The sequence below is a fragment of the Ambystoma mexicanum genome, chromosome 7q (assembly GCF_040938575.1).
Source record: "Ambystoma mexicanum isolate Mex_15411 chromosome 7q, UKY_AmexF1_1, whole genome shotgun sequence".
Lineage (NCBI taxonomy): Eukaryota > Metazoa > Chordata > Amphibia > Caudata > Ambystomatidae > Ambystoma > Ambystoma mexicanum.
In genome coordinates, this window is record NC_090941.1 from 966,375,091 (window position 1) to 966,398,936 (window position 23,846).

General features: G+C 46.7%; 1 protein-coding gene across 2 annotated transcripts in view; it reads left to right on the top strand.

The window, feature by feature from the left end:
- Positions 1-23,846, top strand: part of WNT11 (Wnt family member 11) — a 282,257-nt gene that overhangs the window by 172,264 nt on the left and 86,147 nt on the right. For both annotated transcript variants that reach the window (XM_069640050.1, XM_069640051.1), the window contains exon 5: positions 16,365-16,657. In XM_069640050.1, coding sequence (XP_069496151.1) covers positions 16,365-16,657 — 293 coding nt within the window. The remainder of the gene's footprint in view (positions 1-16,364; positions 16,658-23,846) is intronic.

The following is a 23,846-nucleotide window of genomic DNA, read 5'->3' on the forward strand; positions in this document are numbered from 1 at the left end:
TTTTGTACATCCCACTCACATTTTACACTCATCTAATAGTATATAATAAATACACGCTTTTCAATCAATCAATCAATCAATCAATCAATCAATATATCTGTATTAGGCTGAACACCATCAAAGAAGCATAGTACACATTCAATTGATTAAAGGAATTTAACCAAAGGGAAACTTACATAAAAGTGGTCTTAAAACATCCAAATACCATTCAGCACCACATGGTAATGTCCTACTCCAGCACACATTAAAGGTTTGTCGATGAGTGAGCATAGCTGGTATTCTATCTTCCTCAGGCAATTTGTACATCCATTTCAATAGACCGTTAGAAGTGTTATTCATAGTTTCCGGTCTATACCATAGATCCTCAAAAAGGATATTACAAAGTGATGCCATTTTACTGCGTGTCTGCCTTCCTGGGATAAGAGATCCTTTACTTCCTACCTGTACACTGACGGAGATGATGAGATCCTTATTTTCACCCAATATCGAAGCAGATTCAGTTTTATTACTATCTATGGCCTGCAATCCCACTTCCATGTGTAAAGGTACTGTGGGCGTAGATGCTGCGAGTTCCAAAACATTCTTTAAAAACCTATTTTCAATGGATAGCATACTTATGGAATTTGCGCTTCACCGAAGTTCAGACCTGTATAGGGCAGCCTGCCATGCATGTACCCTATACACTTCTGATGTCACCCTCAAGGCCCCCCTGCCTTTTTCCATTCAAATCCTGCAATGACATTGCTATATCGTGACTGCACAATGCCTGTTTTCTCAATGTTGCTCCCCCAATTCCCTTTTTTTAGTAATTGGTAATCCCAGATAGTCATACGACTTGACTTGATCAAATGGTTCAGTAATCTTGCCGATAAACAACCTCCAGATCTTTCGTCTCTTACCCTCGAATACCATCGTTTTCATCTTTTTGATATTTATCTTCAATCCATTTTCCCCGCAAAACTCATCAAAGAGTATACATTGCTTATTTAGACCCATGGTTGTCATGGAGATCAATGCTGCGTCATCCACATAATAACGTTTGATATTACCCGCACGCCCCTATTGTGGGAGCAGCCATTGAGTTTGCCAGGACTTGATTTATTACTCCATTGATACACATGCAGAATAATTTAGGTGCCAAAACACAACTCTGCCAGACTCCTTTTTGGATCGGAAAGGGTCTGGATAATTCCACATTTGTACTCCATTTTACAGTAGCTTCATTGTTTAAATACAACACTATTAGGGCCGAAAGTAATGTTGGGGGATCCCTAGACCTTTAAGGGTATTCTAAAAAGTAGCACAGGGAATGCTATCGAAAGTCTGCAAGTCTACAAACATGGCATACAAATATGATTTCCTGAGGTCTACATATTTGTTCACAAGCTGCTGGAGACGAAAGCACTGATCCACTGTGCTAATCCCTGTTTGGAATGCTGCCTGTAAATGGTTAACCTGACCCATTTCCTGAACCCACTCGTGTAGATGGCCCAATAACGCTCTTGCATAAAATTTGCCTCCCACATCAAGTAAAGACACTGGGCGGTAATTTGAGGGTTCCTCGCTGCCCCCCTTTTTATAAATAGGGATAATTTCTGCATATGTCTGTGTCCTGCATCCTGTTGTAATTGCACTTACAGCATTGCATAATCTGGTCAGATAGGGTGCCCAAAAGAGAGATTATACTTTACACATGTCACCCAGAATGCAATCAGGGCAGGGCGCCTTGCTACTCTTTTGAGCCGCTATTGCCTCCTTCAATGTACAAACCATATGCGTGGGGGATGGATTGCCCAATGGCTCCAGAGCCCCACCTCCTGAACAATTAATCTAGTTTCACATATAGTCCCCTAAAATGCTCATACCATATTGGTACCAGTATGTTACAATGGATGAGTGTAGGGTTATTCTCTCGCCCCTTGCTTATGATTTTCCAAAACTGTGCGCTCTCTTTCTCTTTCGATGCTATCAATCATTTTTCCCACAGTGGCTCAGTATAATCCCTTTTCTTTTTCCTGAGTGTGTCTTTATAATATTGTCTAGCCACTCTAATAGCACCAATGTCCTTCTCCTCTCCCACCTTCAGGCATATATGTAGTTGTTGCTTTGACACCCAGAACTTTTTATGAAACCACTGAGTTATTTTTTATGATTCTCTTGTTAATAATTATTCTTGATTTATTCAGGATATTATTTCTACATGAAGTTGAATATTGTGATGTTCTTAGGGGCATTTTCGCTTAATAGGTTTTATAGTAGCAGCAGCAATTCTTCATATAGGCATGGGGCAACCAAATATCTAATGTCCAGGGTGTAATAATGGGGATGAGGGTTGCACCAGGTCTGGTCATGCTGCCACCCGTTCCTGAGTATGCATGAAGATATACGCTGCGAACTGGCCTATAAACAGTTAGTAAACACTAAGGGTCACATAGCCGCTACTAAGAGTGGAATAGGTTGTGTGATTCAAGCAGTTTCATGCAGGGCGACAGGTTGTTACATTCACATATGTAGGAGTATGTTGCATACACAGCTAGCGAATAATTAAATGGCGACACACAGTTGACGCAAACAACACTTGCAGTAGACACAAAGAACACTCACATGTTGACACGAAGAACACTAATGTGCAAGACATGAAGAAAACAACATAGCAGTGAATGAGCAGAAGTACCACCATTACTCCGACCAAACTCTGCTAGGCCTCAATTCTGAAGCCTGACATGAAATTGCTTAGTGCTTGAACCAAGTTTCCAGGCCTCACGATACTCAGTCGAGCCCGAGACACCAAGGTCAGTGAGCCAAGGGGAATTCCGCTTAGTTACCTGAATCCCCACCAGTTTACGTTTCCCAGGGTGAACAGCATACACTTTTTAATGTTAATTAGTTTCAATGGGTAGCAGTGAAAAATACACATATCCTTGACTGCCAGGTGCAAGCAGCTGCTGTGCCAAGTGGTCCCATAACAAATAAATATACAGCTCCCTCAGTAGCTGCTGAAGGAAAGGAAACACACGTTAGGATAGTAGAAAATCCAATAAATAAACAAAATTGAGCTCTGAACAGTGTTCCTTTACCACTCAAACCACACAATGGTCATTTATTCCAGGCCAAATTAAGTAGTGCACCTGCTATTCTCTTAGTACATCCAGCCATAGAGACGACACGCCAAGGCCACAAATGGACTGGCAGATAAGACCTCATGCCTGGGAAAAGAGGGGAGTAGCTTCTTTAAACTGGGTCATAGTGGTTTGTCCATCTCTTGTTCCTCACCACTTAATTTGTCACTGCATAAAAGTGTTTGAGGTCAGATGAACGCATGACCAACCAATCAAAGTGTGTCCTTCTTAATGACAAATATAATAGAATGCCAACCAATAGCACAACAGTTTGAAATGCATTATATGTACAGGGCTGAACATAGGGAGGAGTTATTAGTTGTAGAAAAAGCAATTATAAAGGGGTTCACTTATAGATAACTATGTCATCTATATTCTGCCAATGACTCAAATAAGAGAATAGAAGTTGTTATGATTGTACTAACAATGACATCAATTTGACGATTCTTTCAATAAAACTTTGCTGTTCATAACAACATTTCCATCGACTGTCTATATTGGAAAAAATCTTGGTTTTCTTGTGCAACAGGAGTTACTCCATTTATTGAGTTTGTCCTTAATTGGTAAACTTGGGCCTATCTCAACAGGGGAATCCCATTTAACCACTCCCCTGCTCTGCCCTGCTACATGAATGGGTACATTTCCCCTATTGCTTAAACTATAGCCTTGGTCCAGAGCATCCATTACTAGCAACAATTGAAGTGGCCAATGATCACTCTTTTGTCTCTCTTTGATCGAGAAGGTTTTTAAAAGTTTCCACATCTCTAATATGATTCAAATATAATCAGTATGACTTTGGGATCCCCTACTAACATAAATTGATTTTGCCGGTTGATCGCCACAACCTCTGTCATTACAGGCTCTGCACATAAGGGAGGCAAGTGTTCCCGCAAATTCCAGGGACAGTTTGTTCTCCAGCATGGGGTCTGGCATGGATTCACATGCTCATGAATATTCCCCGTCGTCAGGCTGGGAATCCTCGGTAAAGAAAAAACCAGTATCAGTTTCGTTTCTGATCTGTCTTTCGTAGTAACAACCAATCACTGGTCTCTGCGTCATACTGACCACAGCCAATGACTGCCCTCTACCTAAGCACCGCCTCTGGCAGCCATCTTCAGATTTTTACCGCACGTTCATGTGTTGGGATCCTCGTGCTATTGCTCTCGAGCGTTAGTGCTATTTTTTCACGTTTTTTTTTTCTCAAAAACTTCGTTTTTTCGGTCAAAAGAGCCTCAAGCTCCACCGACTCACTATCCGATTAACGGGGACCCGTGTCGGATTCGTCTGCGCCCCTCAAGGGTGAAGATTCGTCGAGCTATGCTTTTGGAGGACTCCAGAAGTTTCTCAGGCCCGGTCATGGCCCAGGAGAAGGGAAGCTCGACGCCCGGAAAGCTGTTCAGGGTCTGCCCTGGATGCCAGCTGCAGAACGTCTTCAAGGAGGACGAACACTCCTTTTGTCTCTACTGCCTACATGAGGACAAGACGCACGTGGAGAAGGACTGTGCGTTTTGCGGCAACATGTCGGAGCGGACCATGAAGGACCGCCATCAACGTCTCGCCAACTGGCTAGAAGGGAAGAGCCCGTCCGGCGAGAAGAAGAAGAAGAAATCTGAGCGGTCTTCTAAGTCCTTTGAGGACGCCCCGGCGATGGGGGTCCAACATAAGGCCAAGCACCGCGAGTCCGCTGGCACCGGGAGCGCCGAACGGTCGGGCTCTACGGTCGCCAGGCAGGGCGCACCCTCCCCGGCACCATCAACCACGAGCCAACGCTCTGGGTCGGTTAAGAGGAAGGCCGAGCACCCGGCGAAGCTCCTGGAGAGGCCCCGGTCGAGCTCGAAGGCCCCATCGGAGGGGGAGCGAGGCGGTGTCCCCCCCCTCAAGGATAAGGCGGTGAGCGCACCTAAGGTGGTGAAGGCCTTAATCCATCCGGCCAAGCCCTCTATCGAAACTGTCGCGGCGGCCCTGGCTCAGCCTGGGCAGGCTACACCAGTGGTGGCGACCTCGGGGCTCAGAGTCTCCCTGCCACCTCGGAGGGAGTCATCTTTTGTGCCCATCGATAGGACCCCCGTGAAATCCCCCGTGGGGAAGAAAAAGGGGGGGCAGGGCGTCGTCGTAGATTCGGCCTCAACCTCGGAGGAGGAGCTGGTCGAAGTCTTAAGCCACGGCCTCGGCGTGGAAGAAGACCGACCCGTCGGGATGGATCCCGACGCAGGTGACGACGACATCGTCGAGGGTACCGACGGGGTCCCTGATCCCCCGTCGGATTCCCCTCTGCCAGCGCCGCGAGACAACTCGGCGGCCATTTTGTTGGCTATACAGTCCTTATGCTCAGAGATAAGGACGAGACTACCGTTGCCGACGGAACCTCTCCCGTCGGGGGACCCAGAACCGGGACCTTCTGGTGTTCCCCCTACCAAGAAAAGAAGGATCCACCCTCCGCCTCCTTTTCAGCCGTCGCGCCCCTTCCAGCCCTCCTCCCCGTCCACCCGAGGGGATGATACGGGGACTGACACGGCAGCGACGGGTACGGACGACGAGGTATACGACGAGGATGTACCGTCGTCGCCTCCCACCAGGGCTTCTCCGCCCGACGAGATTGGATCGTTCCACTCCATGATCTCCAGGGCATCCGAGCTTTTTCAACTCTGCCCTGAGGAGAAGAAGAAGGAAGGCTTCCTTTATCAGCGGCGCAAGGCCAAGAGGAAGACGGTCCTCTCAGTGCCTCTATTGGACGACATTTGGGATGAGGGCCTCACCCTCCTCAAGAACCCTTCCACGACACCAGCTAGAAGAGACCGGTACGAGAAGAAGTACCGGGTCCCGGACACGGCCCCCCTGTGCCTCCGGGCGCAGCCTACCCCGGACTCCGTCATCTCCGCGGCGGCCAGGAAGAAAGCGGGGGGGGGGTGCGGCCTCCACATCGACTTCCCCACCGGACGGTGAGGGAAAGAAATTGGACGCTATGGGACGCAGAGTCATCTCGTCGGCAGCGACGACGATTAAAGTGGCCAACGCCTTGGCTATCGTGGCCCGCTACGACAGGGAGCTCTGGTACAAACTGGCTCCCCTGCTGGACTTCCTGCCGGACGACAAGAGGACAGAGGCCCTGGAGATCCTGCAGGAAGGTGAGGTGGCTTCGGACCACGCCATTACCGTTGCGACGGACATCGCCGACACTGGGTTCCGCCAGTTGGGCAACGGCGTTTGCCTTAGGCGGCGTGGATGGCTCAAGGCTACGGACTTCCGTCAAGACGTTCAGACCAGAGTCCTGGACATGCCCTTCGATGGGAACAACCTGTTTGGCAAAACAGTGGACGATTCCCTTCAGGCCATTAAAGCGGACACTGAGACGGCCCGGGCCCTGGGAGTTCTGCAGCAACAACGGACGCCCTTTCGGAGCAGCGGAGGCAAGGGCGCCTCCAAAGGTTCCGGCGGCGGTTTCTCCACCTACCGTCAAGCGGCCCGCTCGTCGTCTCAGGAGGCCTATAGAGGACGAGGCAAGTCTGGCGGACTCCGCCGTCGTCGCCAAGGAGGTCGAGGCGGCAAAGCCTCGTCCAAGCAGGATTGAACCGACCGTGGGGTCGGGCCCCCACCGAAGCACCCCGGTGGGAAGCCGGCTGGCGAGCTTCGTCAGCGTGTGGGAGTCCATCTCCACTGACCGTTGGGTGCTGGACGCCTTGGCCCGGGGCCACGCGCTCGAGTTTCAAAGAAGGTGTCCACGCGTCCCCCCCGTGGCCAGGAAAGAACTTCACGTCCCTCAACTTCTCCTGGAGGTAAAGGCGATGCTCAGGAAGGGCGCCATCGAACTCGTCCCAAAGAGGCTTTGGGGCTCCGGAGTGTACTCGAGATACTTCCTCGTGAAGAAGAAGATGGGGGGATGGCGCCCCATCCTGGACCTGTGACGTCTGAACAAGTTCATCAAGGCGCAAAAGTTTCGGATGGTCACCCTCCAGCACGTCCTGGGTCAGCTGGAGGAAGGAGACTTCCTGTCGTCGTTGGATTTGGAGGATGCCTACTTCCATATTCCCATCCTAAAGGGGCACCGAAAATTCCTCAGGTTTGTGGTCCAAGGGCGTCATTACCAGTTCAAAGCCCTCCCCTTCGGTCTACGGTCGGCACCCAGGGTGTTCACCAAGTGCCTCGCACCGGTGGCGGCGCAGCTGCGCCGCGAGGGGATCCACGTCTACCCCTACCTGGACGACTGGCTCATCCGAGCCAAGACGAGGGAGCTCGCCGTGGTTCACACGGCGAGGACCGTCCAACTTCTCACGGACCTGGGATTCTCCGTGAACTACGCCAAATCCCACCTGGTACCCGCGCAAGACGCTCTTTTTCTGGGAGCGAGGCTCAACACAGTGTCCCTTCTGGCCTCCCCGTCGGAGGAGAGGACCAGGACCATCCTGGGCAAGGTGCAACGGATGTTGGTGGCCGACGCGGCCAAGGTGAGGTCCATTAAGTCCCTCCTCGGAATGATGTCTTCCTGCATCTACCTCATTCCCATGTGCAGGCTCCGGATGCGCCCGTTGCAGGAGTTCCTGGACGCGCGCTGGATCCAAACGACGGGCAGCTTCGAGGAAAGGATCACACTCGACGAGAGTTTCCGATGAGCGATCCGGTGGTGGGACACCCGCGCGCATCTGACGGCGGGCATGGACTTCCAGACCCCAGCCCACCAGGAGACAGTGACCACGGATGCCTCCCTGCAAGGGTGGGGAGCGCACACCGAAAATCTACACGCAAGGGGCCTTTGGCTCCCGACGGAGAAATCTTTACATATCAACGTCCTGGAGCTCCGTGCAGTGTTTTGGGCCCTCAGGTCCTTCCTTCCGTCCCTCAAGGGCAAGGTGGTGAGGATCTTCACCGACAACACCACCACCATGTTTTACATCAGAAAACAGGGCGGAATCAGGTCCCCAGCACTGTCCAAGGAGGCGCAGGACCTGTGGCATTGGGCAGTCGCCCAAGGGATGTTTCTGGTGCCGTTTCATCTGGCAGGGATAAAAAACACCATCGCCGACTCACTCAGCAGGGAGCTGCGCTCGTGCCACGAGTGGGAACTACGGCAGGATCTAGTGGATCGCCTCTTCCGACGGTGGGGCACTCCCCAGATCGACCTGTTCGCGACGGCGACGAACTCCAAGTGCCGGAGGTTCGCCAGCAGGTTTCCCCAGGCGAGGAGCATGGGCGATGCTTTCTCGTTCCCCTGGGAGGGCCTGTTCCTCTACGCGTTCCCTCCTTTGCCACTGCTAATCCGGCTCGTCAACCAGCTCAAGAGGTCACGGTGCAGGATGATCCTCGTCGCACCTGCGTGGCCGAGGCAGATATGGTTCCCGGACCTTCTGGATTTGTCAGCGTCCCCGCCAATCAAGCTGCCGGTGGACGCGGATCTGCTCTCCAGGGAAGGAGGCGCCATCCTCCACCAGGACCCAAAATCGCTGAACTTGCTCCTGCAGCGCTAGAGTTTGGAGGATACGACATACCGGCCGACTGCAGAGAGGTTCTTGCAAAGGCCAGGGCGTCCTCGACTCTTAAATGCTACGGACACAAATGGAAGAGGTTCTCTGTCTGGTGCCACGCACAGAAGATTAACCCTCTACGGATTACGGCTCCCCAAGTTCTGCCGTACCTGCTGACGCTGGCCAAAGCTGGACTGGCACACACGTCCATCAAGATTCATCTGGCTGCGATCTCCCGATACACCAGGACCACGGGACGGACGTCCTTGTGGTCTCATCGTCTGGTGAAAGAGTTCATGAAGGGACTGTTCAGATCGTTCCCGCCGGTGAAGGCTCTGGCCCCGGCGTGGGAGCTCAACGTGGTGCTGACCAAGCTCATGGGACCTCCGTTCGAGCCTCTGCACTCGGCCCCGTTGAAGTTTCTGTCGTGGTAGACAGCGTTTCTTGTGGCCATCACCTCCGCACGACGGGTGGGAGAGATCCAGGCCCTTTCCTGCAAGGCCCCGTACTTGACTTTTCACGACACGAGGGTGGTGCTCAGGACGCACCCCTCCTTCATGCCCAAGGTACCGTCGGACTTCCATCTCAACGAACCCTTGGTGTTGCCTGTATTCTTCCCGTCGCCTTCGTCGCCGGCTGAGAGGACTTTGCACTCGCTGGATGTGGCTAGAGCGCTGAAGTTCTACGTGGACCGCACGAAGTGTTTTCGGAAGACGTCACAACTCTTTGTGAACTTTGGACCTGTCAATCAGGGGAAGGCTCTCTCGAAGGCTTCCATTTCCAGATGGCTCTCCGGCTGTATCATGTACTGTCATCGGTTGGCAAACCGACCGCTGCCCGGCCGTCCGAGAGCCCATTCCACCAGAGCGATCGCAGCTACCACGGCGTTCCTTTCTGGTGTGCCCCTGCTGGACATATGCAGGGCTGCTACGTGGAGGTCGACGCACACCTTCACGAAGTTCTACTGCGTCGATCGGGATTCCAGGGAGGAGTCCAGGGTCGGCCAAGCAGTGCTGCGCAACCTGTTCGCCTGAGGTGAGCCTGGTGAGGAGGTAAGATGCTTAATGTTGAGTTTGATGCAATGCTTAATGTTGAGCCTTTGCCACCTCCCGTGGTTGTGCATGTGTGTACTGCTATGTATTCTTTATTCATGAGCATGTGAATCCATGCCAGACCCCATGCTGGAGAAGGAACAAGTTACTTACCTGTAACTGTTGTTCTCCAGCATGGGTCTGGCATGGATTCACATGCGAACCCTCCCGCCTACCCCTCTGCGGCTCTTCACTTGGTCATACTGCCACTTCACGTGCTTCCAAATCTGAAGATGGCTGCCAGAGGCGGTGCTTAGGTAGAGGGCAGTCATTGGCTGTGGTCAGTATGACGCAGAGACCAGTGATTGGTTGTTACTACGAAAGACAGATCAGAAACGAAACTGATACTGGTTTTTTCTTTACCGAGGATTCCCAGCCTGACGACGGGGAATATTCATGAGCATGTGAATCCATGCCAGACCCATGCTGGAGAACAACAGTTACAGGTAAGTAACTTGTTCCTTATGTCTTTTTGGTTGGCAAGTTGCTAAATCCTGAATATCCCAGAGTTTATCTTCTTCTTCCAATAGGCCATGTGTCAATTCTAGAGGCTCTAACTGCATAATCCCCCAAGAGTATTATATTTGATTCAAGAGTGAGACTATTCCTCCAGTCTTTGGTGCTTGATTGATATAATTTAGAGCAGTCAGAATTCCCCCCTTCAATGCCCTATTATAGGTTTAATTACGAGCATCTCTTGCCCATCTGGAAACTTCATATGTAATTCCAATATGTCTTTGTTCCAAGTATCTGCCATATCAACAGTTGCTTTTAATGAAACATCTATCAACCATAGGCCTCCATTCTGATCATTTTCTTGTTAGGGAACACTGTAAATCGCAAACCCCTGGATATCTAATGCCTGTACCACCCAAGTCTTTTATATCCATATAATCTGGAGGGATCTAATAAACTCCACGCAGTATTTGTCTATCATGTTCTTGGTCAAACCTGCGATGTTCCATGATAAGATATGCACCTCTAGTGCAGGGGGTCTGTCCATATAATCTGACAGCGCTGAGCTACTGCCCTCCAGGTGTGCAGCCCATCAATCTATATCATAAGCCTCCATTCTTCACCCACCTTCGCAGTTAGGTCAGCTTCTCCTTTGAGATTCAGGGATAATCAACCCAGAGGCAGAACTATGAGGTCTCGCCTTTAGGCTGATATCAACCTCTGAACTACTAACATCCCCCTGGCTAAGCTATCAGGAGTCATTCCCCCATTTGTGCCTTTCCAATAGTTTTAGAAATCAGCAGGTTGTTTATGAGTTTGACTTTGTGTTTGATTATGGTATGTATTCATGGTTCAATTTTGACCTGGGGTGCTGATCTTATTTGTATTCTAAGCTTGCCAGGGGGATAGATTCTTAGGTCGATTGAAAGGAGACCTTCTACAAATTCCTCCTTTATCAGCTCAACTGATATACAATCAGAGTCCCCCTTATCTGGACTTCGGATGTGCTCACAGTTTACAATATCTTCTATAATAATTGAACAGCATTCTCTTTTTGACCTAAACCAGTGGGTTATTTTATTTGTTAATGCTTCCTGCGATTCCTTGTACTGGCCACTTATTTTTTGAACATTTACCAAATATATCAAGTTTCCCCTGCGTGCACTTTGAGAATTGGGTTTTCTAGCTATGTGCAGCTTTGTTACTCATTACAGATCTTTCAGCCCCACTCCTTTGAGGCTCTGTTTGGATGTTCCGGGAGTAAGCACACTCCCTTTTTCCTTTCCCTTAACAGAAGAATTGACTTTCACGCCCCCTATGAGAATTTAATAGTGATTAGGAATCTATCACTTTTTCTTTATTACTTGTATGTGTGGAGCTACCGGTTGAGGAGTTAGGCCTTCAATCTCCTCGCTTATCACCCCATCCTCTCCTTTTATTTAAATCCATAGAATGCAAATGATGGTTTACTTTTTTTGCAAAGTCTTTTAGTTGTTTTCAGGTGATTGACAAGGCTTCCCTTAGGTCTCTTAATTGCAATCTTAGTTGTTTACAACTATGGCAGAACTCACCTTCCTCATTTCTCTCTATCATGGCGTCTCCAGATATCTCTTGTTCCATCATTGTTTGACACCCTGGTCCCTTGCTGAGACTCCTTTTGATTGTCTACTAGCTCTGATTGTCTACCGGCATATTAACATTGGGGAAAGTGGAAGTCTCAGCACTTACACCTGCTAAAAGTGGATCATTTGTTACTTCTTTGGCCAGCACAGTAAGCCTATCTGTAATCGAAATGTCAGGGAGATAACTCTCCTTAGCCTTATCTTGAACAAACTCATCAATAATGGTTTTGTGTAATTCAGCAGCAACATATAATGCTTGCCTCCCATTTGCTTCGATTTCTTTGCACTTCATAGGGCCTCATTCTGAGTTGGGTGGTAAGGGTTAACGGCACCAGTCAGGATGCTGGTGCTGGTAAACCCTTACCACCCAATTCCGAGGTCCCTTAGCGGGAACCGCAAAGGACGTGTGTTCAGACCACACGTCCTTAGTGGGTCCTGTTAAGGGACCAGGGTGCTAATTAAGGGCCTGCTATTTGCGGGCCCGAAATTAGCACCTTCCCCATTCCCATTGAACCCTATGGGGGCTCAAATGGGAATGGGAAATGGTGTACTGAATGGGGACTTACCGGGTTCTCCAAGGTCGTAATGACTCGGTAAGTCCCCATTCTGTCAGACCGGACCCGGCCCCGGGTTTGGAGTCAGCCATGCCGCTAATAGTGCCAAGCCATGAAGCTAATAAAACTCGTAATGACCCCCATAGTCAGGCAGTGTTTCTCCTACATTTAGCAGCACTGGAATTGATGAACAATTATTATTGGCACCACCCCTTTCTGCCCCTCACAATTAGCACTTTTAAGCTCTGTTTCCTCTTGGGAACTGTGGGGGTCAATGGATAGTTGATCTTTGGTCATGTGTACAATCCAATTTCAGGCACTCGATTTTACAATGCCCAGAAATTTCACACTACTTTCCGGGCTGTCCAAGTCCTTAAGAAGGCCTGCAATTTCACCTATTAGAACAATGACTTTGTCTATAGGTTTACTAAATTTCAATGATCTTGTTGCTGCCTTTACTGTTGGGGGATCATGTATTGCCTTTCTACTCTACTCTTTGGCCACCCACTCAACCAAATAATGCAAGCTCCCCTAACCCTGAGAGTGCGATATTACCTTAATAACATTCCTTTGTCACTCTCGTGATCGCAGTTTACCGATATCCCCCATGTGTTGAAAATTCTCAGTAGTGAGATGTATAAACAAATTATCTCAACTTTATTCTGTATATAACATATAAGTGTCCTTCCTCCGAGTTCTTATGGCACTGGCTATCTATATAAGTAACACGTTAGCCAACTTAACACTTTTTTCCCATACTATTCCATATCACAAATAAAATTAATTGTAAGATTAAATTACTTATAAATACATAGAATCGCTTTTCAGCACTTAGAAAAGTATTATATGCATCCCTCAATCCATATGGCCCTACATTTGGGGGTCCGTTTAAACAGTTTACCACAGATACGGAATCCAACCCGGAGTAGGTAATAAGCTGGTGAGCTCTGGAAATGCATGACAGCTTAGGGGGAGACCATGGTCTGACTCTTCCCCCCAGGTTATCACTGTGAGCAGTTGTGACTCAGTTCTCTCTGGGAACGCCCAATATGTGGGAGTGCAGAAGCTCAGTCTGGCAGTAATAGATGATGTTAATGTGTGCTATCAGTGCACATACAGGCCCCTGAGCCATTGAACGGATCTCACCAGCTTGTTATGCAAGGTCACCGCAGAATTACGTTTCAAGCCTTTTCCCATCCCATATCATTATCAAGATGTGTGCAGAACCCGTCACTCTTACCATTGCAAAATTCATGAACACCTCTTTCAACTCCAACACAATGCCAAAATCCATCAAAGCAGCAGGGGCCACATCCCTCCTCAAAAAATCATCGCTCAAGCCCACCCTCCCCAGGAACTACTGGGTCATCACTACAGTACCTTACCTACTTAAAATTCTGGACTGCACAGCCTACACAACACTCCGACCCTACCTGGAAGCCCTTAATCTTCTAGGTACACGTCAATCCGGGTGTAGACCAATACATAGCACAGAATCTGCACTACACGACCTCAAGATTGAATGTGACGCTATCCGGGATGCAGGCAACCTCTCCCTCCTCCTCCTACTTGGCCTCTCGGCAGTATTTGACCTTCTTGACCACTATATTCTGTATCTCCATCTAACATCTACCTTCAACCTCTCCAATGAAGCAACCACTGGATAAACTCCTTTCTGAGTGAACGATCCTACAGGATCTTCGCAGGATCAGAAGCGGCTGACCCTATCACCGTTCCCTATGGGGTCCCTAGAGAATCATGCCTTTCTCCCACCCTGTATAATATTTACACTAAGGCACTCTTTGACCACTTGGACAGCCTTGAAAACCCCTACACCAACTTCACAGACGACATGCAAATTATCCTCAAACTCACACGTAACCACTATCTCCACTCAGCCAATATCAACCGTATTTATGGCATCATTCAGGCCTGGATTGCTACCCACACCTATGCCTGAATGATGACAAGAAAGAGCTCCTCATCATCCACCTCCAACACCGAGACCCTGCCTTCGCCGCTTTCTCCATCCATGGAAACATCACACATTTGTCTAGCTCTGTTAAAACCCTGGGAGTCCACCAAGACACTCAACTTACCTTGACCAAACACGTAAATACTGTTTCCTCCTCTGCCACCTACTCCATCAAACTCCTTAATCATTCCAGAAAATTCCTCTCCACAAACAGCTGCCTCACCCTGGCGAGAGCCATTATCGAAAGCAAATTGGATTAATGCAACAACATACTTACGGGAACCTCCACCAAAAACCTAACCAAACTACAATTGATCGAAAATAACACCCTCCATGCTGTCTGGGGACTAAAAAGATGTGACCACTTCTCGCTAGTGAGACTTGAAGCTCACTGGCTGCCCATTAAGGCATGTATCAAGTTTAAAATCCTGTCAATCTCCCACCGCTGCATGCACAATACTGCACCCATCGACCTCACTACACGCATTGGCAAAAACACAATCCCCACAGCCTGAGATCCTCCTCCTCCTTTATGACACCCCCAGATTCACCAGAAACAGGGCGGGAGGATGCTGCTTCACATTCATTGCTCCCACCCTCTGGAATGCTCTCCCTCCATCTATCAGAGACACGCTTCTTACCTGATCTTCCGCAAAAAACTCAAAACCATTATGTTAATAAAATACGCCTAACTGTACCCCTATGACTAGTTTGTAACCGCCAACCCAAAACTGCTGTCTGCCTACTGTCTTTTTTCTTACTAATGTACAAATAATGTAACCCAGCAACTTCTTCTACTTCAGTTGTCTCTCTTACCAATGTAACCTAGCGTTGTGATACTTCAGGGTTTTGCCGCTCTAGAGAAATGAAATGAATAAATAAACAAATAAATAAATAAGCCCCTCTAGCCCTGTTTCGCCGTTTTTCAAAGGTTGGGCAGCTATAGCATCCTCAATGCCAAGGGGTAGTGGCAGTGAAGAATGAACAGCCCGACAGTAAACGCCCCCTTTACAATATTCAGTAACAATGAATTATTGGTCTAAATTTTTCATAGACGATCACTCATTAGTGTCCAACTTTTCGAGGTGAAAGGGATGGCCACATAATAAAAATGAAGGGCTTTGTTACAGATTGAATACTTTTACAAGCAATTATGTTACTTGTCACAGAAAAAAGAAAACAAAATAGCATTTTTGACTTGGACGGCAAATAGTGGATTATGAACGCAACATTTACATACATTTCACAAAAAGGTGCATAGCAAGTGCAGTCCTGTAATTTCCCATAAGTGACATATACATACACGAACGTGTACATTCCCACATTGTCATAAGGGGTCTCGAAACAGGCAATACATGGCGGCCCATAGAGTAATCGCATGCAAGAGAATATCTCTAGGAACGGTTCTGTCCCTATGTGCCTTCTTGTGTACTGCGCTCTAAGGGCTCTTGTCTCCTCTCGATTCCTCGCTATCAGTTTGAGCGGGTGGGTGGCTGCTCTTTTTCTGTGGCGGCTGCTAAATTGTGGAATTCCCCGGCTGTCTCATTGAGGGCTACTAAAAATCTCCTTATTCATTTTAGCGCCAAGATGCTTTGGCGTGCGTGCACTTTATAAAATCAATGAGCATAACATAACATAACATAACAAGTGTATTTTCAAAACTCATGCTCAACTGATTTACACCTGGCTGATATAGACAGAGGTGCTGCAGTCAGTGTGGGAAAATGTACCACCACCTGTTCTGGTCTAGAGAAGAAATTAAAATATCATTATATTTGTGTAATCCTTTCTGCACATGCTGCATCTAGAGCGTACAGATTACAGATGTAAAATAACATATTGTGGCATACATTAACTCTTGGCAGTTCCATGTGTAATGATTCCCTGTGTGGCCAAATTACACGCATTTTGAGCATGGTTTTCTGTGACCACAGTTAGTTATAGCATACATCATTGATGTACTTCCTTACTTCTTAATATAAGCTATATCATGCCTCAACGTTTGTGACCTGAGTTCTGATAATTCTTAAAATGTTTATTCGAAAGCACCACGTTTTGCATCATGATGAGGTCTGATGTCTTCTCCTCTAGATTTTAAAGGCATCTCTTGAGATGAAATGTAAGTGCCATGGAGTCTCCGGTTCCTGTTCAATCAAAACCTGCTGGAAGGGCCTCCAAGAACTGCGGGACATTGCCCAGGATCTTAAGATACGGTATTTGTCCGCCACAAAAGTGGTGCACCGGCCAATGGGCACACGGAAGCAACTGGTACCCAAGGACATCGACATACGGCCCGTGAAAGAAACCGAGCTTGTTTACCTGCAGAGCTCACCTGACTTCTGCATGAAGAATGAAAAGCTGGGCTCACACGGGACACAAGACAGGTAACCTCTGCTTTAGGCGGGCACACTTACCATCTGTGTTTGTTGCGTGTATGGATGCATTCATGTTTTTAGGTTCGATGTCCTTTTCCATATTAATAGCAGTGAGATAGATAATGATGTAGCTGCTGTCACTTTTATTAATATGATTAGCTATAATATTATTACGTGTGTAAATTGAAGATCGAGTAGCCAAATCCTGGGAAAGACCAATTGACCTTTCGTTCTTCCGAAGTCAGTGAAATGACGAGCAGTGCGCTGTGGAAGAGTCAAACTTGTATTATATACATCTGTGAAATCGCAGAAACTGCTGTAGTACATGCTGTAAGGGACATGGTATTATTGTTACCACTGTTGTAGGATATGTTTTGGTCACTTTATATATGCTATGCCAGGTGGGCAACTCCAATCTAATACCCCCTAGTTAGACAGACCCACCTCAATATTCTAGGCAAGAAACCAGTGGTTTTATTAAAACGTTCATTTATTAAAATGAATAAATTAAAGTTGAAATCCCGACAAAGGTGGTCACCAGATTTATGCAGGGGAAGTCACCACAATGATACACAATCACAGACAGGTGGACTACCAAAATGAAAATGACCTGCCTGCATTTATTTTACTATTTCTTGCACATAAACATCGAATTACATAATCAAGTAGCGCCTTGATACTGTTTGGTCTTATTCGTGCTCTATAAATCTCAGTACAATACTACAATACAATTGTATATCAATATTATATTCTAAATTACACTAGGTCTGCTAATTTCACTTCTCCCGCTTATCAGCCAATATTTCAACACTTCCTTTGCATCAAAACATTTCCAAATTAGACTTTAAGTTATATTAGCAAATGATGCAAAAACAATGCTTTTCCCAATGACACCAGTACATGCTAGAATCAAAGAACTATTTCAGGTATCTTGCTCCCCTTCTAGATATGGTGCTGTGGGCTTCTAACAGGCATGTAAAGTTTAAAATATGCTTATATTGACTTGTATTAGAATTCTGCAGGTTTTGGATTAGGGAAATAAGGTTTGCAATTTGGAATGCACTGTTTTGGCTTCTTCGCCCAACCTGAGAAAATGGCTTTCAGATTCTATTGGACTGATATAAATATCCCTCTCCTTTCAGGTCACATATGAATCCTACTGTGCAATGTCTGAATAAGGGGTTACATGGGATTTACATTTGCGCTATTTTTTTTGTTAAGGGAATAGAAATGACTCCTTTAAACTTGCTCTCAGCTCACATCCTTTATTTAATAGTTATGGCCAGACTTCAAAGAATATAAATGACCACAAATAACTATTTCTGTGAAAACACTGTGGGTGGAATATAATGGGATTATAATGTTTATAGGGGGGCACTCCAGATGCACAGAAGTGCTATTCGTTTGTCTCTATAGTAACAGCACAATGCATCTGGTTTTCTTCAAAGGAAATCTCACTTGGCACTTCACTGTTATAAGAATCAAAATGTGTTTCACTTTAGTGCCCCTCCTAGCACTTTGAAACCACCCACTCCCAGGACATAGCAGGATGAAGGGAAAATCTGATTTGCTAGAGGGGATTTTTATACTTATTTCAGGATAATTCTTTTAGTTCATGGAACCAGCATCAGCCAGACATCTGGTCCCCCCTGACCTCTCTTCCCCTCTGGCACAATGTAAAATCTGTCAACACCAGCTTCAGTCTCTCTCCTGGACAAGGCTCCTCATTTCCAGATATTCCCAGCTTAGCATCCTTCCAGTTGGGCAGACAGCTTCTTGTTAATCATAAAAAGGTGGTCCTTTTTCCAATGTCAGGATATTCTCCTCTGTGCTCACACTATTTTTAAGTATCCAAAATTTGAACACGTATGTAATAATTATGTGACACTATTTGATTTGCCTGATCATTACATTGGTTTACCCAACAGTCATACATCCCCATTACATACCCCAATGTTCATTGGGTGGCTATCATTTCTATATTTTTGGCATGAAGAAGGGAGCGGGCCAATTTAACTCACACTAAATGCTAAATGCCATTTTCTTTTTCTTCCATAATTTATGGCAGCAGTATGCCAATTCTATTAATTCGAGATTATTGGAATTTGTGCTTGCAGATGCATGCCTGGGTATGCAACATTGCTATTTGTCATATCGCTTAATTAAGTTATGATTTTTTTGCATTTTGATAATTTCTGATTGGCATACGAAATTTGAGTTTGGTGTCAAATGAACAAGGTGTTTCTGATCTTTGAAACACACTAAGTGCTGATTCACAGAAAATGTAGCATTCTCCTCTGTGCATTCTGAATATTCATGCAATTTCACTAGCAAACAAACCTGATGCACAAATAAAATCTAGTAGCCTGTGGTATTGCCCCCTACATGCTCCCACGCAAAGCCAATCCACCAACATATACCAACATTTGTGCCATCCGCATCTACAAATTCATGCACCGAAGCAATATTACGCGCCATGCAACCAAGGCCGCACCACGACACTGCATGTGATCCCCCATAACTCCCATAACTAACAGCACCCGACAAAATGCCCACCATTTATCGTAGCTGTAGTCGGTTCCCTTTAAATCTGCATGTGAATCCCAGTAAACCATGGCTGCAGCCCGCTAATCTGCATACATGCACCCCTAACTGCGAACGGCACCCCAACTGCGTACCCACACCCCTCGATTCCTGATCGGACTGTGTCTTTGCGCGGTGATTCCTATGCGATTGGGACTTTGGGCATGCTGTTATGTCGCTGTATGCTTTGGAGCTTTGCGTGCTGTTTTCCCAGACGTGACATTGCACGGTCAGATCCATGAACATGCTTGGTTTTGCACAGTGCTGGGCATGTGATTACCTAGCATAGCCCGTCCCTCAACACGCCCACATTATTCCTCGTTCTTCCTCATTCTGCGTGGAGAATGGGGAATATGCCGCCTCCTATTTAAATCTTTGCGCAGGCTCGTCCCACACTCTGCATGGAGTGTCACGCACACTGTTCGACAGCATGCAAAGCCTTAAGGGACACACACAAAGTCCCTGCAAGGTCCCGAAAAGGTCTGCAAAGTCGATTCCATGAATTGACGAAGGGAATTTTGCATGCTGAATGGTGTGCAAAGTCACTATTCAGCATGCAAACAATTTGATGAATCAGGCCCTAATTTTCATGTTCCCAGATCTTGTAGTTCCAGAATTATGAATAATATTCACTTTTGAATATAGAGTTAAGGGTAAATAGCATTTGATGTGTAAACCAAAGCAACATGCTTGGACATGCCCTGTTGTTGAAGTTGGAGTCTTGCGGCTGCAGATTAGTTATTTAAACACCTCTGTTAGGCTTTCATTAATGATTGATGGGGCTTTTTTTGACGTTGTACCTTCATGACAAAATCAATTGTCTATGCCCATGAACATGTATATAATTACCTGTGCCAGCTTGTGGATACAGTCCTCTGGAGGTGCTATCCCTGATCAAGCGGGGTGCCTTAAGTGTGAATGGAGAATGAATCTCTAGTCAGCCTGTAACTACATGGTAAATTAGTAAGGGGACTGTAACTCATGTTCCTTGTATTCACGTCGCAACACTCTCTCTAACTTGCATTCAGTGGCTTACCTCATCTTATTCTTGTTGGTTGAGTATAAAGGCCGCGTGGGAAATGTAAAATCCACTTGCTTTACGTAAGAGCTTCACGCTCTTGATCGGATGGCCCAATACGAACGTCCTTATAGGGTGAAAAATACAGGTGTGTGCCCAATATGTCGAGTGCTACCTTTCAGGTGCTAGGTGATTACTTGCATTCCTCAAGTGCACTCTTGTTGTGGTAGTGAGTACGTGATGGCAATAATAACAAAAATGATTAATTTTTATGGTGCCTCTTTGACTTAATCTTGAAACAGTCTCCATTGTTCTTCGATTCTCCTCACACTGAGCCATCCGCAGGGGCGTTGCTAGGGGGGGCTAAGGGGGCTATAGCCCCTGGTCTTTTGGTTGTAGCCCCAGATAGAATCTCAGAAGCTACAGCCAAAAGACTAGCTAGCCCCCAGTCCCAACAGTTCTGACATCAGCTTAGCCCCGGGTCTTTTCCAGACCTAGCAACTCCCCTGGCCATCCGCCTTACTCTTAAGAATCAGTGCAGTTTTTGAGCATCAGTTTGCTTTAAGGAAATAATATTAGTTGCGTTTATGTTGACATTGGTACACCGGAAATCAATGTGTTCAACATTTTGGTTCATGCCCATATTAGGGAAATATCCTGGCACTTTTAAAAAATTGAAAGATGTAGCATGCATTCAGTGCTACTATTAATACCATTAGAAAAGGGCAATGCCTAAGAGCAATCAACATAGACTGATTTCCTTCATGGCTTACTTGATGAAGGGAACCTTGATCAGTTGTTATCCTGTACACCTATCAAGCATTGTATTATCCTTTAGCCTCAACCAATCAATGCAGGTTATCAGATAAAGTGCTCCATTCTTCTATCTAATGATAGTATACCTCAATGATGCCTGTATACATTGCTGTTATCTACTGGTTTTCCTTCAGACTGGTGGATCTAGGCTAGAGAATGCAATTGCGGGTCCTGAATAGGCAGGTCACCTAAAGGCCAAGTGTAATAGAGGCATATGGGAAGCTCTCAACTTCCATACTGCCTTCTGTACATGAGGGGAGAGCAGGAGTAATTCTATGTGTGGCGGACACCACTCTTTACTCAAGAAGGTCTTCCCCAGCTTCCCCCACACACCATCCTTATGCAGCAAGTCTTGAAGATTCCGTAAGGTAAGACAAAGCGGGACAGAGTCAGGGGTAGTTGGAAGTATATTAGTCTGTACATGGCAACACATCATTTTCTTACCAATGACGCCCTTTAAACTCCAAGTCCCAGGATAGGTTCTGAAACACTGAGTGAAGATAACCACATACGGCGTAATGTATAGAACTAAAGGAAAATACATTTACAAGCCTTTGTGTTCCAGAAAGCCCCCTCAGTAAAGAGGGCTCAACAGGACTGCGTGTCATAGGAAGCATTTCGGTCACTCAGAACAGATGCCCACATATCATATGTATCAAGGAGAATGTATTGCCTGACTCACCAAAGATGCCACCGTAAAGCTGCAGGTACAGAAGAATTCAGCATCTCCTTCATTAGACAAATACAGTACCTCATTATATCCACCAGCTCACAAAAATATGTATTTTCTCAAATACTGTCTCACTCAGCACAGGGGTCCGTAACACATGTCCCTTTCTGCTTCACTTACTCCAGATTATCCCACTGGAATGAATTGCAAAAATGCCCTCACTCTATTAAAATATTCTAACTAGATAAATGTCCCAAAATGCACTATTTCTCAGTCATCACAGAAGTCTCATCACTGGACTCGATGTTGCAGAATTAACCGTTGTCCTTCTGTATAGATGGACCTTCAACATTTTATTTTCCAATATTCAATATGCCCCATTCAGTATAAATGAACATACAGTTCCCTGGGAACCATTCAAATTGCAGCAGTGTTGGGAGGAAGATGCAATCACATAGAATGCGGTTCCGGAAGCTCCTCAAAACCTTCCTCTTTGCTTCTGCTTTCTCTCTCCCTCTCCCCTGCTAAATTCTTCACTGAAACTGCTCTGAATCTGCAACTGGGCCACTCTCACCGACCTCGGTCCTGGGCCCAGCCACTCTCCACTTGCACTGCCTCCCTGGCAACACCTGCACTGCGGGGCTGTCTCTGTATCCCTACAGACCCCCTTCCCAGCACTTGTGTGCACTTACCACCAGCTGGCCCTATTTATTTATTTATTTTTTATTCTACTTACTTTGTACTGCACTTCCCCCTCTTCCCCTCCCGTTGCACTTTCTTCCTTCCTCCTACCCCTGCACTTGCACGATCTGAATGACACCTGGCCTAGTAGGATCGTTGTCTGTCTTCCCCTTGTTTCTCCCTCCTTGCCTCGTCGCGCCTTGAAACACTTGTGTATAGGCGCGTTACAAATGCCATATCATATCATATCAGATCATAATGTGTGTCACAAATGCACAATGTCACCCTCGGTGTGGAGTATACACATGCATGTGTGCAGTGCTTCATTTGGAAAAATAAAATATGTGCCACGGTTTAAATATTTTGAAGCACAGTTGTGTCTTCCACCTGTGGCCGTCTACCTGCCCTGTCAGATTAAAAGGCAAAGAGAGAAGATGAATTCCGATTTTCATTGTTATGAGACACATTTATTGTTAACGTTATTAAGTGTGTTCAAGGGAAATGGCAAGTAGATTTTGTTCATGACAATAGAACTGAGATAGTGGGCCTCATTAAGAGTTTGGAGGTAGCCATACCCTTAATAAGGGCATGGCTACCCCCAAACTCGGGTCCGGGTCCCGCAAAAGGGGACTTACCGGGCCATTCCGACCTTGGAGGACCCGGTAATTCCCATTCGCGGGACCCGGACCTGGTACATCCCCATTCCCATTTGAGCCCCCATTAGGCTCAATGGGAATGGGGAGGATGGTAACAACAGTCCCGTTAATAACGAGCCGTTGCTACCTTCCGGTACTGCTCGCGGGTGCCGCTCTGCACGTCTAGTCTGACCAGGTGTGCAGAGCGGCCCCTGCGAGCAAACTCAGAATGTTGCGGCGAGGTAACAACGGCACCGGTAGCACTACCGGCGCCGTTATTGCCTTACTACAACACTCCTAATGGGGCCCATTAAGTACTGCTGCTGATAAGTAGGGCCCGGGGCTCAGCCCTGGTATACATCAGAACAAATTATGGACTGTGCGTGTGTATGTGTGTGTGGGGGGAGTACTATTTAGCTGTTTCTGGAAGGAAATAACCATTGGACGTGTGATTACATATTTTAAATGCTTATGCATCATTTGGCATTAAAGATTTTTTGGTGGGCTTTTCACAGATTGTGAAGTAAATGTGTTGAGAGATATTTTGCTCTGCGCAAGTAGTCCTTAATTCTCAACATTGGGTGCTATTTCAAGGATATTATATCATAAAGCAGAAAAGATAAATCCAATATAAAAAATATGTGTCGAAGACATGGGAGGGAAATGGAAACTAAGAAAAGGGGCTGAAGGGAGAGCGGAGACGCCACTTTACCATGCCAAGGATTATTGTAAAATATTCACTAGATGTCGCTGCGTGAAGGGGAGGGAGGAGAGTACGGAGTCCATATGCAGCAC